Here is a 17,881-nt window from a genome sequence, read left to right on the forward strand (position 1 = left end):
TGGCTCTGAGCAGGCACAGCCTTTAACATTATTAAAACACTGGCCAAGTACTTCAGCTATGCAAAGTAACTCTCAATGGCCCTCTCTGCTCCCCCCGCCACTGCAAGCTATAGTTGTAGGGGTTTGGGATTTGGGGGAATTTGTGGGGTTTTGGGGATTTTGCTACCAAGATGTCTAGAAAGGTGGTCATCCATGAAAGTGTTGCAAGTTGGCATCTGATTCCAAAAAAAGGTTTTGGATTCAAAGATCTCATCTCTGCCAGGAAATAAAGATCATTTCACCTGTATTTGCATATGACATTACTTACTGAATTTTCTAGAGAAGGTCTATTCCACAAACCTAAGAGTATAACATGTGTTTGGAAGCAAGGACAATGTACCAAATTTACATTTAGTGCCAGGACGGCTGCAGTGTTGTGTGGTTTGGGAATGTGGGTATCTGAGTCTGTGAGAAAAGTTTTTCACTTCAGGATTTCACCGCCTTTCCTCATAAATGATGACAGTTACATTGGTTAATGCAATGACAGTGTCTCCATGGGACTGGAGATTCTTACTGGCAAAAAAGTTAGGGTGAGAACACTGCAGATTCTCAACTCTGGTACATTACTTAGCTCAGTTATTTCAAATTGTGGTTTCTATTTCAGTATGATATTAGCTCTTAAATTTTCCGTTTTTCAACAGATTTTATTTTTTTATTTTTAGAGATTTGTGAGGGAGGGAGAGAGGGAGAGAAACATCAATATGTGGTTGCCTCTTGCACATCTCCAGCTGGGGACCTGGCTGTCACCCCAGGCATGTGCCCTGACTAGCAATTGACCTGGCCACCCTTTTGTTCACAGCCTGGCACTCAATCCACTGAGCCACACCAGCTAAGGCTGCTGTGAAATTTTCAATAGGAAATGCTTCTTACCTAATTATAATGAAATTTAATGTTTATTGCACATATGCATACCCATAATTACTTGTTACAGATAATGGGTCATGTGATTTTTGAAGTGTCTGAGCTATAGGTAGATAAAGTATCATTAGAAATATATGATTCTTTTACCCTAACTGTAAGGTACACACATGTTTGTAATATGAGACATTGAGAATGTGTGAGGTATCATTTCACCTCATGTCTTAAATATGTTGGTAAAAAACAAATTCTTTCGTTTGATAAATACAAATGCATTTACACATTAACAAACACACCAGTCACTGTCAGAATTCAGTTCTCTCACTTAAATTATTTACCTTAATTGGTAAATTGATGTTTAAGTTATAACTGAACAACAGAATTCCCCTTACTGTTTATATTATGCATTTAGTTCTTTTTTCTTTCAAGGCTTCTCCTACAGTCGTGTGTTATACTTGTACGTACATATATGATGGTGTAAGTAGGTCATTGGTGTAAATATTTTCAGGACTCTGCCATGCAGGTATACCTTTTGTATTATGACGCCCTGTGTTGGGATAAGAGATAATTTGTTTTAATTAAAAAGGACTCAAGCCCCTTCACCAGGAAAAGATGATGACTTTCTTTAGCCATATTCAAGAAGAGTTCTTCATGGGAACCCGACATTTCCCAGCCCCTTTAGCGAGGTCTTGGTCATTTCTACTGCAGTGACGTGCGAGAATCCCTGGTCACCGCCTTGGAGTCTCAGGAGCGGGTGCACGGAATACTGCCCCGCCTACCCAATGACGGGTGGCGGGGGGGGGGGGGGGGGGGGCGGGCAGGGGGTAATAGAAGTCATTTCCGTTGGGACACACTGGCAGCGGCCGGACTTCCGGCGTCAACCTCCCTGTGGCGGGCAATTTGCTTCCGCCAGAATCCTCTCAATTAAGCGCTGAGAACGGTTCGCTGGGTGCTGGTGGAGACACCGGGGCGGGGAAAACGCCAGAGTCTCGGTCCACAAAGCTCTCCCGAGAGGAAGAAGCTGGGCGACGCTGCCCGGGTGGCCCGCGCCAGGGCCGAGACAGGGGTCGCCATGGCCGGGGCGGCCTCCTCTCCGGCCGCTACCGCCCTGCCTGGAGCTCGGAGTGCGTTGGCGGCGTCCCGGAGGCGCCCGGCTGAGGTGAGTGCGCGTCCCCCCACACCTCCGCCCACCTCAAGCGCCTCACCACCCCGAACCCCGCATCCCTGTGCCGACGCCCTGCAGCCCAGCTTCGCGGGTGGGTCCGAGACGAAGGCTCACTGCAGAGAGCAGTGCTGTGGTTTCTGCGGGCTCAGCCAGTACAGTGCAGCGTGGACAAGGCTTATTCGTATCTGAAACTCCCACGCGGATCCGGGTGGTGCCTGTTAAAGCAAAGAGCAAAGGGGACGCAGGGTGGACTTCAGCGCCAATCATTCGGGGTTGTGCCGGGTGTGGGATCCAAGAGAAAACTGGGGTTGTGCTGGGTCCTGCTGGAACATCATTAACAAGCACTCTGTCTGCCGTGTGCCTGGTTCATGGGTGGGTCCAGAGAGATGCCCGTGTTGTGTGCAGCCGGAAGGTGGCAGAACTGAGGGAGTGGACCTGGGGTGTGAAGATGTGAAGGAGACAGACATTCCACAATGGTGTGCACAGCTAGAGAGAGTGTGAGCTGGAGATCCTGGGCCGTGGTGGCAGGATATGGGGGGGAATCATAAGCTCATGTTTGGCTGTGACTTGGAGGCCTGTTCTGGGAGACTGTTGTTGATCGTGCTAACAGTAATTAATGGGAGCAGTGCTGTCATTAATGCCTGGTGTATACACTGAACTGGGGAGCCCTGGAGGAAATACAGCCAGGGAAATATTTGTAAGAAGTAATATCGCGGTTCTCAGATAGGCAGCTATTGATTCATTGTGTCGATTCTGACAGGTCGGTGTGGCCTTTGCGGACATTGCCCTGTACTTCTCCAGGGAAGAATGGCGTCTCCTTGATGAGGCTCAGAGACGCCTGTACCTGGATGTGATGCTGCAGAACTTTGAACTTGTATCTTCACTGGGTAATGCCTTCACTCTGCCCGTGGTGTGGAGCAGGCTTTGCATTTCCTCATGCCCCCTGCTCTGTAGGGGGTGCTCTCTCCTCACACGTGGACTGTAAGCTCTGCTGGATTTCCCAGTTTCCTGAGCAGGGGCTTTCCTTGGAAGCATTGGTTTGTTTGCAGCACTATTTTCTCACGCTGCAATACCAATCCATGTTGTACTGAAGGCACAGGGAGGGATTTGTGGTTTGTAATGTTGCATGGACACTAATAAATACCACCTTGATTCATGACAAAAAAGTATTTTTTCTCTTACTGTTGGTCCTTTGTATATACATATTTTGGAAAAGTGTCTCTACAACTTTGGCTAATGAGTGTTTTTAATACCTTGTATATTTTATAAATTCCTTTTCACCCACTGGTACGCAGCTTTTCCCATTTCATTAATTTTGCTTTGCAGATACTGCTTTATTTTTTATTTTTTATCTTTTTACCACTTTCAATATGGCATCCCTGCATTCAGCATGTGTAATGTTGACAATTTTTCATCAGGCTGAAATGCTGGGTACCAGTGTTTAGGGATAAATTATTTTTAAGTAAGTTATGTAGAGGGTTTTCCTTTTTGTTTATTAAACTAAGGTGTTACTTTGTTAATAGCCTTCATAAGTTTATGTGACTTTTTCTGACCTGAGTCCACAATATCTCCAAGCCATATTTTTATATGGTTTGAAAGTATTTTGTCCCATCCTGAGATTGCCTTATTTCTTTTTTATTATGATGATTATTATTTTTATATTATATTGACTTCTATTTTTAGCTAGAGGAGGAGAGAAGGAGAAAAACAGTGATGTGAGAGAGAAACATTGCCCCTTCCCCTCTCTCTCCTGCCCTCATCAGGGACTGACCCTCCCATCCAGTCGTGTGCCCTGACAGGGAATCCAACAGGCCACCTTTAGTTTTGAGGGATGGTGCCCAACCCCCTGAGCCACACTGGTCAGGGCTGCCTTTTCATTTCATTATGTTAAGTGCTGACCTGTGAAGAAGTTTTTTCATCTGTCCTAGTGCAGTCTGTTTACATTTGCTTTTTTGCCTAGTGGTGGTTTTCACATTTAAAAGATTATTTCAAAAACAAATCTTCAGCCCTGACTGCTGTGGCTGAGTCCTGCAAACTGGAAGGTCGCCTGTTGGATTCGAGGTCAGGGCACATGCTGGGTTGCAGTCCAGGATCCCAGTTGTTTGCATGTGGGAGGCAACAGATTGATTTTTCTTTCTCACATTGGTGTTTCTCTCCCTCTCTTCCCTTCTTTTGAGAAGAAAAGTGAGTAAAAATCTTTTAAAAAGTAATTATTTGATTTTAACAAAGCAAATGTCTAAAACTTCTCTAGGTTTTCTGAAGAAGTTTTAAGTTTCATGACTGACACTGAATTTTTCATGAAGTTTGAGCTCCTTTTTATCAGTGGTGTCCAGTTTTGTTGTTTTACACGTGAATGTCCATTTTTCCCAACAGTATTTACTAAGCACACTGTTTTTCCTTCTCATATGTCTTGCGTTTTTTGGTCAAAGATTAGTTGAACATCACTGACTGTGTTTATTTCTATGTTTCCTACTGTGTTCTATTGGTCTGTGTTCATTTTAATGACACATGGTTTGGTGGCTTGTCGGGGAGCTTTAACACAGCCGCCCGGTCTGCCATGGATGAAGAATAAATCTACTAAGACATGATCTGCTTGGGGAGGAGAGGTGGCCGATCTCTCAAAGGAGAAGGGCCCAGAGCCTTTCCCTCCATGGGCTTTTATTAGGTTCTTTCCGCATAGGAATGCAGATAAAGCTCATCAATCATTGTCAGCCAGTAAGGATTAAACAATACAGGATTTACAGAGAACCTTGAGGGCTTATTCTGAGTTACAGCCAATCAGCTAGAGGGCCATAAAACTTTAGGGCCAGACTCATCTCAGGTCTGGACCCTTATCTTTTAAGCTGAGTGTACAAATTAAGTAGGTTTCACAAGAATGTAGTACTTTTCTTAGGCCTGATTCCCCAGGGAATCCTCCCCTCCCAGCACAGGACTGCACCGCCCTCTGTTACCGCTTTAGGCTTAAGTCAGGCAAGGGAAGTAAAGTAGCCAAGAGACTACTTGCAGACAGAATGAGGACTCAGGCTATTTCAAAGCCGAGGGGCGAGGGTCCATCACCCACTTTTGCCACAGCCCCCCCCCCCCAGGTCCTTCCCTGCGAGCTTATCCCTGGTGACCAGAGCCTGTCTTAGGTTGATCCTCCCTTGAGGATTCTTACCCGTCATTGGCTAACTGGTTAATCTCAGGGCCAAGCAGGGTGAAGTGGGCAGAGGTGGCACTTCTGCCAGGGAGATAAGCTTTGTCTCCTTAGTGGCTTATGGTCCCAACTCTGACTCAGCCTTAACCATGGGGGGTTATAGCCTCTGAAACCAGGCAGGGCAGTTCCCAACAGTGGCTGTGGCTCTGTTGTAGATTGAAGTCAGGAAGTGTGATGCCATCACAATTTGCTTTTGCTATTTGAAGTCTTTTGATGGTCATATACATTTCAAGATTCTTTTGTTATTTCTGTGTAAAATGCCTTTGGAATTCTCACCAAAATTGTGTTTCATCTGTAGATCGATTTGAGTCGTACAGACATGGTAATGATATTAAACTTTAAAATCCAAGAACACTGACTGTCTTTGCACACATGTGACTTTTCTTCCTTTTCTTTTATGCCTGACTCATAGTGTTCAGGTGCATCCATTTCTCCCTATTGGCTGAATTTATTTGTACATATTTTGATTTTGATGCTATTATAAAGTGGTCTGCCTTCTTCATTCCTTTGTGTACTTTTGAATCCTGACCTGTGGATATTTATATTGATTTTAGAGAGACAGGGTGCAAGAGAGAGAATCATGGATGTGAGAGAAAATTGCTTTGTTGCCTCCTATATACGCCCTAAACTTGCACCGAACAAGCAACCTACTTGTGTGCTCTGACCTGGAATGAAACCCACAATCTTTTGGATGTTCGGGATGATGCTCCAACTGACTGAGCACCTGTTTACGACTCCTCATTTCTTTTTATCTTTTTTTCAATTAAAGATTTTTATTTATTTGTTTTTAGAGAGAGGCAAAGGGAAAGAGAAGAGAGGGAGAGAAACATCAATGTGTGGTTGCCTCTCACATGGGCCCCACTGGGTACCAGGCCTTCTACCCAGGCATGTGCCCTGACTAGGAATTGAACTGACAAATGTTTGGTCCACAGGATGGCATTCAATCCACTGAGCCACACCCATCAGTGCTGTTTTATTATTTAAATTTTTCTGTCTACCTGATATTCTCCTATTGTTCTCATGCCAGTTTCTTCTTTAAGTTGGTTCCCTTGTATTCTCTGGTGGCTCATGGATATTTTTGAAAGTAAATATTTTCGTTCCTTATCAAGCTGTACATTGAAATCCATTTGTTTGTGATTGATTATTGGTAAATTATTATGTTCTGTTGGTCGTGTCCTTTCTTTTGGTATTTGTTTTAATCCTCTATTAATGTCTATCCTTTAATGAAGCAGTAACTCCTTTCAATTTTATGGACCAATTCTGGCTAAAAGGGGTAGATTCATCTACATGTGGATTTCGAGATTGGCTGAGTCTTTGTTGTGTCTCAATCTTCAGACAAGTCCCACCAACCTAGTCTCCTTGGTGCTACATGAGCTGAGGTCAGAATAACAGAAAAATGTACAGGTCAACTGTTGCTTTGGCAGCATTTCTTTTCAGTGATAGTCAAGGGTTTTGAAGTCTTTGGTAGTTTTTGGTTCTTCCTGGAGTAGGTTGTGGACAAAGGGATGTGTTTTGGGTTTCATGCTGAGAAACTGTAGGGTCCTCTGATTTGTAAAGCATGGGGAGTTCACAGATGGTACAGAGCTTCCCTGGTTCTTCAAAACAAAAATTTCCAGTGTCTTTCACAGAACAGTCCACTAAGGCCAACCTGGTGCTATCACAGCAACTGATAGACGTAACTGTGACTCTTGTTTTTGATCCTTGCTGTCTTCAAACTTCTTTGGCAACCCACCCTCCCTGTGTTCTTTTCTGTGCTCTTCTATGTTTTTTGCACTTCCCTTTGCTCCTTGTCTTTTGTCTTCATTTGTTTATGAATTGATTTTAGAGAGTAAGGAAAAGGTAGAAAAATGGTAAACCATCGGTTTGCTTTTCCTATGATTTAGCATTCACTGTTTTTTTCTTGTATGTGCCTTGACCAGGGATCAAAACCACAACCTTGGCTTAGGGGGTCGATGCACTAACCCAGCTGTCTCCAACTTTTTTGGCACTAGGATCCTGTTTACCAGAAGGTTGGTGGGGGGGAATGGGGGAGCATGGGAGTGCAAGGCGTTGAGGGGAGGGGAACTGGGAGGTGCAACTGAAGTGAACTTCTTGCTCACCTGCTGTGGAAGGGGCAGGGAGGAGACAGGAGGCTGAGCTCAGGGTACCTTCACTTGCAGCACAGTTCCTAACAGTCTACAGACTTGTACGGGTCCATGGCTCAGGTTCGGAACTACTGCTGTATCCAACTGAGCTACCTGGTCAAAGATGATTTTCTATTTGTCTTAATTAGATTTATTTTCCTCTCCTCCATGATTGATTTGGTTTGTGGATAGCCATCTACTTGTTGTGGAAGAAGGGAGAACTATCCTATGTCTTATTCTCCATCTTGCTGAAGTCACTCACAAACCTTTTCTCTGTGGTCTCTTGTGCTTTGTTTTCTACCACAATGGTAGCCATCCACCTCTTCAGTTTTACTCTTTAAATTTATATCATCTGTATTGCATGCAATGGCTGCACTGGGATTTAAGGGGATGTTTCATTTGAGCATTCCAGGAGAAACACAGCTCTATCCATGACAGAGTGGACACAGGGCCTGTCACGTTTTGGTGAAGGGCTGTTGGAATAGGTTTGGCACAGGGGCTTTAAAGTTTATATATATTTTTAGAGAGTGGGGAAGGAGGGACAATAAGAGGGAGAGAAGCATGTGACGTGTGAGAGGTACATCAATTGGTTGCCTCTTGTGTGCCCCCAACCAGGGGCCTGGCCCGCAACCTACATGTGTTCTGACTAGGAATTGAATCAGCGACCTTTTAGTTTGCAGTCTGGCACTCGATCCACTGAGGCACACCAGCCAGACCCTCAACTCTTTCTATTGCAGGTTTTATTTTGTTTTGTTTTTTTACTTCACTCTAACTTAGGTCCATGCTTACAGACCCTTGGAGTGCACACATATCATTACTTTGATGTTGAACATCACAGAATCTAGTACAATTGATCTTGGTGAGGTTGAGCTCATTCGAATTATTCTATATAGCGTTACCTCAAATCAGGAAAGACCATACAGGAAGCCATTTGTGGAAGAATAGCAATAGACCCTGACTATCTACTTTGCGTTTCATCCTACGCTCATGTCTCTTCCTTGGTGAGGTCACCAACACTGTTGAACTTTTTGGCCAAGTAATGTATAACAGCCACTTCTTCAGTGTGTACCTCACATCTCTTGAAAATGACTTCATAGCATCATGCCTAGCTGTGAGAGCTGGCCATTTATGATGAGGATATTCCTTCTTCCTAAGGTCAACATATACTTCACCAGTGTTTCCTTTTGTTCAGGTTGCTGCTGTGGAGCAGAGGATGTGGAAGAACTGATTGAACAAAACATTTCTGTAAGAGTGGTACAGACAGAGAATCCCAAGGTGGCTTTGTGTTCCTGGAAGAGCCACGCGTGTGAGAGGTTTGGGCCAGTGCTGAGATACATTTTCCACTTGACTGAGGAGCAGGAAACACAACACAGCCAGAAACTGTTGCGGTGTGGGGCATGTGCAAAACGATTTTACTTCAATACAAAGTGTCACCAGCAGCAAGAGCACCACGGGAGAGAGAAGCCTTTCAGAAGAGGTGGGGACAGGATCCTACTTGCTGAGGGCTGCAATGTCAGTGCATCCCAGGAGCTTTTTACCTGTGGGGAGGTTGGACCAGACATCCTTACCAAGTCAGAACATCTCCAACGAGAGGCTACTCACATCATGGACAGGCCAAATGAGATCTCACCATCTGGAGAGACTATTCAAAGCAGAGAAAATTACTTCACCCTGAGTGAATGTAAAAATGCCATTGGTTGCAACCACACATATGTTCAAAAGCTGGGTGTGCATACTGGAAGACAGTGTTTTGTGTGCCGTGGTGGTGGAAACCATTTCTCCAGAGTTTCTAGCTGTTGTTATTGTCAGAGAGTTCCCAGTGGAGAAAAACGACATCAGTGCAGTGAATGTGGGAAATCTTTTAAAAAATTGTCTCAACTTCGTTGTCATCAGACAGTTCATACTGGAGAAAGGCCCTATCAGTGCAGTGAGTGTGGGAAATCTTTTAAAGCAAGAGGTAGCCTTTATTTTCATGAGAAAATTCACACTGGAGAAAGGTCTTATGAATGTAGGGAATGTGGGAAATCTTTCACCACTAGCACTCGCTTCCATTGTCATCAGAGAGTTCACACAGGGGAAAAGCCTTATACGTGCAGTGAATGTGGGAAATCTTTTACCAGAAGCGATCACCTTCTGTCTCATCAGAGACTTCACACTGGAGAAAGACCTTATGAGTGTAATGAATGTGGGAAATCTTTTTTACCAAAGAATTCACTTCGTCGTCATCAGAGACTTCACACTAGAGAAAGGTCTTATGAATGTAGTGAGTGTGGGAAATCATTCACCAAAGGCACTAACTTCCAATATCATCAGAGATTTCACACAGGGGAAAGGCCTTATGCTTACAGCGAATGTGAGAAATCTTTTACAAGAAATGATCTTTGTTCTCATCAGCAACTTCACACTAGAGAAATGCCTTATGAGTGCAGTGAATGTGGGAAATCTTTCTTCAGAAAGAATTCACTTCGTTGTCATCAGAGAGTTCACACTGGAGAAAGGCCTTACGAATGCAGTGAATGTGGGAAGTCCTATCGCAGTAAAAGTGGCCTTCGCTCTCATGAGAGTTTTCACACTGGAGAAAGGCCTTATGAGTGCAGCGAATGTGGGAAATCCTTCTTCCGAAGGAATACACTTCATTCTCATCAGAGACTTCACACTGGAGAACGGCCCTATGAATGCAGTGAATGTGGGAAATCTTTCTTTCGAAAGAGTGAACTTTGCCGTCACCAGAATATTCACACAGGACATAAGCCTTATGAGTGCAGTGAATGTGGCAAGTCTTATCACAGTAAAACTGGCCTTGTTTGTCATCAGAGTTTTCACACAGGAGAAAGGTCTCATGAGTGCAGTAAATGTGGGAAAATTTACCGCAGTCGTGCTGGCCTACGTTATCATCAGAATAGTCATACAAGATAAAAGCCTTATGAGGGCAGAGTGTGGGAAAACTTACCACAGTAAAATTAGTCTGTGCTCTCATGAGAGATTTCACACAAGAAAAAGGCCTTATTAGTACAGTGAATGTGCAGAAGGTCTTTGATGTTCGGACGTGTACAGGGCTTTTTTTTTTCTTTTTAACCATAACAGGGAATTCTGTGAAGCCTTGTCTGAATTAAATCTCATACAGGCAAGCATCCACAGTAAGGAGGTTCCCATGATTACCTTTCATATGTGAAGCATGTTGTACATGTTGCACTTTCTCTATGTGCCCAGGTGTTTTTCTGTATCCATGTCGCTGTATATTTCTGTTGCTGAAGTTATTTACCATGTACCATCTATAAGCTTCAAAGAGATTACATGAGTCATCTTGCCTGATCTGCTCAGAAAAGGTAACTGTCTGTGATTTGTTGGAGAAAATTAGGAGTAGCCTAGCTCCTTAGGTCTTTTTTCCCTGTGCTCTCACTACTTGGCTCATTGACGTGGCTCAATTTTGTCCCAGAAATCATCATCTGAATTCAGATGTCAGCTTATAGGAGGACAGCATTTTTGAGGGACATGCGTTCTTTACATAACCAGTGGTCATTTTTGCATGTCCAAACACCAATTCATGTACTGCCAAGCTGATGTCTTTGGCTTGGTAAAATAATGGAGGACTTTTTCACAAGTCTTTTTTATCTTGGGTGCTCCACTTACTGTGTGGGGTAGTTTATAAGCAGTCTGGGACCCCTCAGGCATAAAGACCTGAAGAACTTTCATGTGTGTGTCAACTTTCTCTGCCTCTGTGGGGACAGTTTGGTGCAGAAATCAACTCAGTGTTGTTTGCCAGACTTGCATTCCTGCTCTTGTCCCCCAGGCAGGACTGCGGGCTCTGTAGTTGTTTTGAGAAGCTTCAATGCTGTGAGTGTCAGCAGACATGGAGATCACTGCAAGGAGGGGGTCACTATGACAACCTCAGTATGTCTGGGAGCAGCATGAGTTTTTTTCTTGTAAAGGATGGCAGTATTTTTGTAGGGAATCTCTGGCCCAGGCCTTGCAAAGGGCCATGTGCCATAATGTCTGCAACTCCCTGGGGGATGGTCAAGTGGTAGCACCCTAGAGGGGAGGGAAACTGATTGCAAGAGAAACGCTGCTGTGACAGGTGCTGGAGGAGACTGAGGCAACTAGACGGAATGTGCATTTTCTCAGCGTGCATCCAGACACGTTTCTAAGAAAAGACTTCTGGATCGTGTGTACACAGATCACAGGATCTGCGTGAATAGTCACCTGTGTTGATTCAGTCACTTTCATTGAATGTAATCAAAAGGTTTTGTTGCCCCGTACATGTAGCTCAGTTGGTTAGAGTATCATCTTGATAAGCCAAGGTTCTGATTTCAATTCTTGGTCAGGACCCATACAAGAAGCAACAAATGAATGCACGTGTAAGTGGAACTATAAATCCAGATGTCTTTTTCTCCCCCTCCCTCCCTCTCTCTCTGCCCGCCCCTTTTCCTTCTCTCTCCCTCCCCCCCTTTCTGTTTCTCTCTAAAATGAGTAAAAATTTTTTAAAAGTTTGTGGATTTCTGTCACCTCTGAGATGTTCATGTCAGAGCCCCTGGTGCCCTGGTAGAAAGAAAAATGAAGGAAAAGTGAATCTTTTCAAGGATGCAGCTCTTTTGAGCCGGCCAGCAGTGCTGCTGCTTTCAGTGAGTTTTTTATTTTTTTCTTTATTTGCTGTTATTGAGGCAAAGTGTGACCCAGACCACATGAGAACGTGGGTTGAATATAGAGTTGCTAAACCTATTTTCAAAGTGAGTTGCATGTACACATTTTAAAAATCTTGATCCACTTTTAAAATGTTACAATTAGTAAACATCATATTTCAAGTATCATATTTGAGCGGTCTTCACTTACACATGACATTTAAACCATCACCCTTGTCATAGTACTGACCATTACTGTCACTGGGGATTTACTTCGTGGCCATTTTCATTTCTCCCACACGTCAGAGCTCTGGAAGTAAACAATGATCTATGTTCCATTCTAATAAATAGCTGTGCAATTTCTTAGTTTTAGATGATACAAATAACATTCTGCTATGATATATATTACATATATATTTTGGGATTTATTAATGATATATTAGTGACTCATCTGTTTTTGCTGAGAAATAATTCTTTTTAACATATTTTGTTGATTTTCCTATTACACTTGTCCTATTTTTTTCTCCCCTTTTCTTCCTTTGACCTGCACCCCACTCTCATCAGCATTCCCCCTCCCACTTAGGTCATGTCCATGGGTCATACATATAAGTTCTTTGGCTTGTCCATTTCCTATACTATTTTTAGCCTCCCTCTATTTGTCTATTTTGTACCTACCATTTATGCTTCTTATTCCCTGTACCTTTCCCCCCATTTGATTCCCTCCCCCTCCCCACTGGTAACCCTCCGTGTGATCTCCATTTGTTATTTTGTTCCTGTTCTAGCTGTTTGCTTAGTTTGTTTTTGTTTCTAGCTTCAGTTGGTGATAGTTGTGAGTCTGTTGTCATTTTACTGTTGATACTTTTGATCTTTTTTTCTTAGATAAGTCACTCTAATAGTTCATATAATAAGGTCTTATTGATGAGGAACTCCTTCAACTTGACCTTATGTGAGAAGCACTTTGTCTGACCTTCCATTCTAAATGATAGCTTTGCTTGATAGAGTAATTTTGGATATATGTCCTTGCCTTCATGACTTTGAATACTTCTTGTCTGTAAGGTTTTTTTTTGAGAAGTCAACTGATAGTCTTATGGGAACTATTTGTAGGTAAATTTTCTCTTTTGTCTTGCTGCTTTTAGGGTCTCTTATCTTTAATCTTGGATAATTTAATTATGATGTGTCTTGGTGTGCTCCTTGGGTCCAATTTCTTTGGTACTCACTGAGCTTCCTGGACTTCCTGGAAGTCTATTTCCTTGGTCAGATGGGGAAGTTTTCCTTCATTACTTTTTTCAATAATTGTTTTATTTCTTGCTATTCCTCTTCTGGTACCCTTATGATTTCAACAGTGGAACGTTTAAAGTTGTCCCACAGGTTCCTAAGCCTCTTGCTCATTTTTTGGAATCCTGTTTTTTCCTCCCATTCCAGTTGAATGTTTATTTTTTCCTTCTGTTTGAAATCATTGTTGGGGTCCTAGTTTCCTTCCCCTCACTGTTGGTTCCCTGCATATCTTTCTATCACTTTTCATAGGCTTCTTCCTCTCTTTTGCGTCCATACTCAGTCTTTTCTGTGAGCATCCTGATTACCAGTGTTTTGAACTCTGCATCTCGTGGGTTAGCTATCTCCTCATCACTTAGTTTTTCTGGAGTTTTGATGTGTTCTTTCATTTGGACTATATATCTTTGTCTTGGTGCCGGTCTTACATGGTAAGGGGTGGGGCCTTAGGTATTCACCAGGGCAGAGTAACCCACTTCAACATGTTTTAAGTGCTGTATATGAGGTAGGGGTCTGAGAGGGAGGAATTTTAGTTTGTTTGGCTTTCGGTCCACTTTCGGTCACCTCCGCTGATACCCACTAGTGAATTGAACCCCTGTGGTGCTAACTCCCAGGTGGGTGCGCTTGTGTACATTCTAGGGCCTCGTGCATCCCTCCATTGGACTGTCCTGTGTGACTGGGAGTTACTGTCACCACGGCAACACCCATAGCTTTTTACAGCCAGAGGTTTTGAGGATTTAGTTTCCCACATTGGAACCCTTGGTTGTGCGGTCCGTCTCACCCTCCAGTTGTTCCTAATGGTTTATGCGAACATGAATGTTGGTCCTTCATTCTGCCATCCAGAGCCTTCCCTGCACAGTCTGTAACTGCAACAGTCAGCTCTGCCCCAGCTGCCTGTCTCTGCCCCTCCTACCACTCTGCATGAATGTTTCTTTAACTCCTTGGGTGTCAGACTTTCACACAGTTCATTTTGGCAATTCTGGTTATGTTTTTGTTTTTAAATTCGTCCTTTCAGTTGTGTGAGGAAGCAAAGTGTATCTACCTACCCTTCTATCTTGGCCAGAAGTCAGAAATATTCTCATCTTTGAAGGTAGCACTATGCATTTATCCATTCAATTTGGTTATTTCTAATTTTAGACTATTTAAAATTAAGCTGGTATAAATATTTGTGGTTTTTTAAGTGTATTTTATTTATTTTTAGAGGGAGGGGAAAGGAGGGAGAAAGAGAGGGAGAGAAACATCAATGTGTGGTTGCCTCTCCTGTGCTGCCTACTGGGGATCTGGCCTGCTACCCAGGCATGTGCCCTGACTGGGAATTGAACCAGTGACCCCTCGGTTTGGAGGCCGGCACTCAATCCACTCAGCCACACCAGCCAGGGCTAAATATTTGTTATAATTATTTATATAGCCATAACTTTAGTTTACCTTTGTCCGTAACTCAGTGCACAGTCTGAGTCATAGGGCAGGTCAATGCTTAAGTTACACAAATTAGCAATTTTTGATCTAAACTGATTGTACCTTTTTGCATTCTTCCAGCAGTGTGTGAGAGATTCCATTCCTCCACATCCTAGAGAGTATTTGGTTTGGCCAGTCATATTTTGATGTAAACTTTTTTTTTACATTCTATTGCTATTGAACTGTTGTTTCCTAATTATGTTTCTAAGGATTCATGATGAGCCCTTTCTCAGATGTGCGTTTGCTGTCTGTATCCTGCTAAATGTCTGACCCTATGTTCTAGCTAATGTGATAGGAGTTTCAGCAGTTTTCTGTAACAGAAGGACAGAGAAACAACAAAGATGCATGTTAGAATTTCACTCATTTCTGACCTTTCTTGCTTTATGAAATAAAAATTTTTTGTATTGGAATCAAGTTTTAATGTTTTTTCTCTACATTTTACACAATGCACTGGACACTTTTCATTTTAGCCTCCAGTATTAACATTCTTTATCAGTGTAAACAGTCCAGTCATTTGATAATGCAATCAGCCCTTGTTTTGCAGTGTGATGTAATCCCATCTTTCTGGTCTCCTATCGTGGGGGCTCTTTGGATGGAACAGGTTTCTGAAGGAGACCCGATGGCATCAGGATGGGCAGGGTGTTTTGGAATCTGGCCACTCAGTGCACAGTGAAACAGGTGGGCAGTGATCAGACTTCCCATGGCCTGGGTGAGGCACCTTGCATTTGAACCCTGATTCTCAAATGGTACCCACAGTCACCTTGTTACAGGAGGGAACCCACATGGAGCGTGTCCCCCTGAGGCAGCCTGTAGTGTGTGGGGCTTTGACTTTGTGCAGGAAAGATTTCACAACATGAGTCCGGGTGATTTTCAGAGTATGTTTATGAAGGCTGAGGGCAGTGCAACCAAGGAAGGACTTAGGGTAGAGGAAGTAACAGGAGAGTAGGTGGTGCCCTGCTTTGGCTCCTTAGAAAAGTTGTAAGAAAGGAGTGAGCCACGGCAAGGCTGCTTTTAGTTCACAGGGAGTCAGAGAAAAGGAAGCCTTGCAGATTCAGAGAGTAGTTTGGAGTCAAGATGCCACTGGCTGCTAATCTCGTGGGGACAGGTATAGTTTAGGAGGAGGTACAAAGTTCATGCTAGGGTAGGGGCATGGATGTGCTCCAGAACCAGCCAGTCCTGAGCCTTTGTCCTGAGATCTTTTTATTTCTATTTGGCCCATGACAATCTTAGGGAAAAGTTTGGGAATATTTTTTTGCGTGCTATGGTGTTTTATTTTTATCTTGAGTGTGGCTTGATTTAATGGGGTTTGTTTTTATTTGCTCCACTGACTTCATCCTTCTCGGTTAGCTGGCCCAAATGACAATTGGATCTCTGTTCTCTATTTTCCATACATTGGAGATTAAATCTGTTTATTCTCTGGTCAGGGAGGGGAGTTATGAACCGTTTGTGCTCAAAGTGTCCCTGGTTAGGGTAGGTAAGGTCTTGTGATTCAGCCGCTGGTTGTAAGTTGCTCAAACTTTAATTTTCTTGTCTCAGTTTTTCTATTTCACTTGCTCTGGAATTGTCCTAGCTTCTTACTTACATAGAAAAGGTAACACATACGCGAATAATTCTTAACCAGGATCCCCGTTTGCTACTTCCCTCAGAGGGGACATGTTAGGGTTTGGGTGTTACTGAGTTTCGCTCCTGGTAGTGGCAGGACTGTAAACCTGGACAGGTGCGGGCAGTTCTGCAGCTGAGCAGGAGAAATTGAACAGCTGCTGCTGCTTTTAGGGAAGCAGAAGTGGAGTGAGCCAGGTATCAGGCTGTTCTGCACTCGCCACAGGTTTTGTTTGACTCTCTAGAAACATAGGCCAGCCTCTTACCACCGCGCTAAGGAAGGTGTTCTCTCAGTCATCTCTCTTTGTGGCAACACACATTCTACAAGACTTTCTTAATCCCTGTCTTGGTATAGGGCCACGAACTTCTGAGTTTAAGGTATATCTTCCATTTGCCTTCTGCAAAAATCTAGTTGGAGATTAGCATTGCAAGTCAGAGATCGAATTACAGGCCTGACTTTTCTGTCCTTGAGTTTATATTGAGGCCAATGACATTGCAAAAGAAAATGAGGCTTTTTTTCTCCTGATCTGCGCCCTTAAGTTGGACTAATTGTCAAGGAGACACCCTGGGTGGAGGGAATCTTGGGGAATTCTTAGGTGCCACCCATTTCGTGTCTGTTTTGCCTGGGGGGTGCAGCTGATGACTGAGACTCCCTGTGCCAGGACTGGCAGCAGATGCAGGGCCCGTTCAGTCATTGCTTAGAGTTCTATAAAATTGTCCTGTTCAAGGGTATGATCTGAAATTTTACTTTTAGAAAATGTAAATTGGAATAGGTCAGGGCTCTTCCATGGATTTGTAAACAGTGAGACTTATTTGCAAATGTATCAGAACAAAATAGTGACTGTCTTTAGATGACAAAAAATAAATGACCCGCTCACAGGTCTGATTCCAGTGCGATTCTCATGGAACCCGTCCTTCGCACACGACACCACATTTGAATCATCTTCCGAATGTAGATGAATGTGTGTCAGCACTGTTCAACTCTTAGAGAATTTTTTCACACCCTCTAGAATGTTTGCTTTACTAATAAAAATGTGTATACACATAGAACCTAGTTACTCTCTCTTTAATTTGAAAAGCTTCTCATGTGCTTTAAGTATAGGAAATAGGCCTAATTCGTCCAAGATTTCTCTTTGGTAAGGAGAAAGAATAAATCCTTGAGATGTTTCAGGGGCCCACTGAAGCATCTCCAAGACATTTCTAGGTTAAGAAGAACTCTTTTAAAATTTCAATGCTGGGATGCTTTTCAAACTTATTTGACCTAAGGATTATATATTGTTATGAAATAATATTTGATTTTTATTTAGTTAAGATGATAATAAAATGTATGAAACATTAGTACATGCTGGAAAAATTTCAGTTCCTAGGATAGAGGGAAGTGATTTCTTTGAAATTTGATCAAGTATCTTATGACCCCAATATGACACATAAATGTTCTAATAAAACAGAATCTGACCTTTCTAGGCAGATACAAGAACTTTTTCCCACTTAACATACTGAAATAGAGCCATATAAATTCTGTATTAGCTTAGTTTTGATATTTAGATTTATTTACCTAGTT

The 17,881-nt window shown here is 43.0% G+C and overlaps 1 protein-coding gene across 2 annotated transcripts; it reads left to right on the forward strand.

Annotated features, from left to right (window-relative positions):
- The first annotated feature begins 1,756 nt into the window (after positions 1–1,756).
- On the forward strand, positions 1,757–15,131 carry LOC112312815 (zinc finger protein 256). Of its 2 annotated transcripts, XM_053914488.2 has the most exons (4): positions 1,757–2,056; positions 2,823–2,949; positions 7,178–7,267; positions 8,574–8,683. In XM_053914488.2, exons 1-3 carry the CDS (start codon positions 1,970–1,972, stop codon positions 7,201–7,203), a joined length of 240 nt encoding a protein of 79 aa, XP_053770463.2. In that variant the 5' UTR covers positions 1,757–1,969; the 3' UTR covers positions 7,204–7,267; positions 8,574–8,683. The 2 variants fall into 2 exon arrangements, with proteins under 2 accessions (XP_053770463.2, XP_024425152.3); XM_024569384.3 differs by lacking the exon at positions 7,178–7,267 and having other exon boundaries at positions 8,574–15,131.
- Positions 15,132–17,881: the final 2,750 nt, after the last annotated feature.

Source organism: Desmodus rotundus, chromosome 12, assembly GCF_022682495.2.
Source record: "Desmodus rotundus isolate HL8 chromosome 12, HLdesRot8A.1, whole genome shotgun sequence".
NCBI classification, from domain to species: Eukaryota; Metazoa; Chordata; class Mammalia; order Chiroptera; family Phyllostomidae; genus Desmodus; species Desmodus rotundus.

Bases quoted from the DNA above. Each gene is read 5' to 3' on its own strand.
- LOC112312815 (XM_024569384.3), top strand. From the start codon at position 1,970: ATGGCCGGGGCGGCCTCCTCTCCGGCCGCTACCGCCCTGCCTGGAGCT. The intron at 2,057-2,822 runs GTGAGTGCGCGT...CGATTCTGACAG, and splicing joins CCCGGAGGCGCCCGGCTGAG to GTCGGTGTGGCCTTTGCGGA. The intron at 2,950-8,573 runs GTAATGCCTTCA...CCTTTTGTTCAG, and splicing joins TGAACTTGTATCTTCACTGG to GTTGCTGCTGTGGAGCAGAG.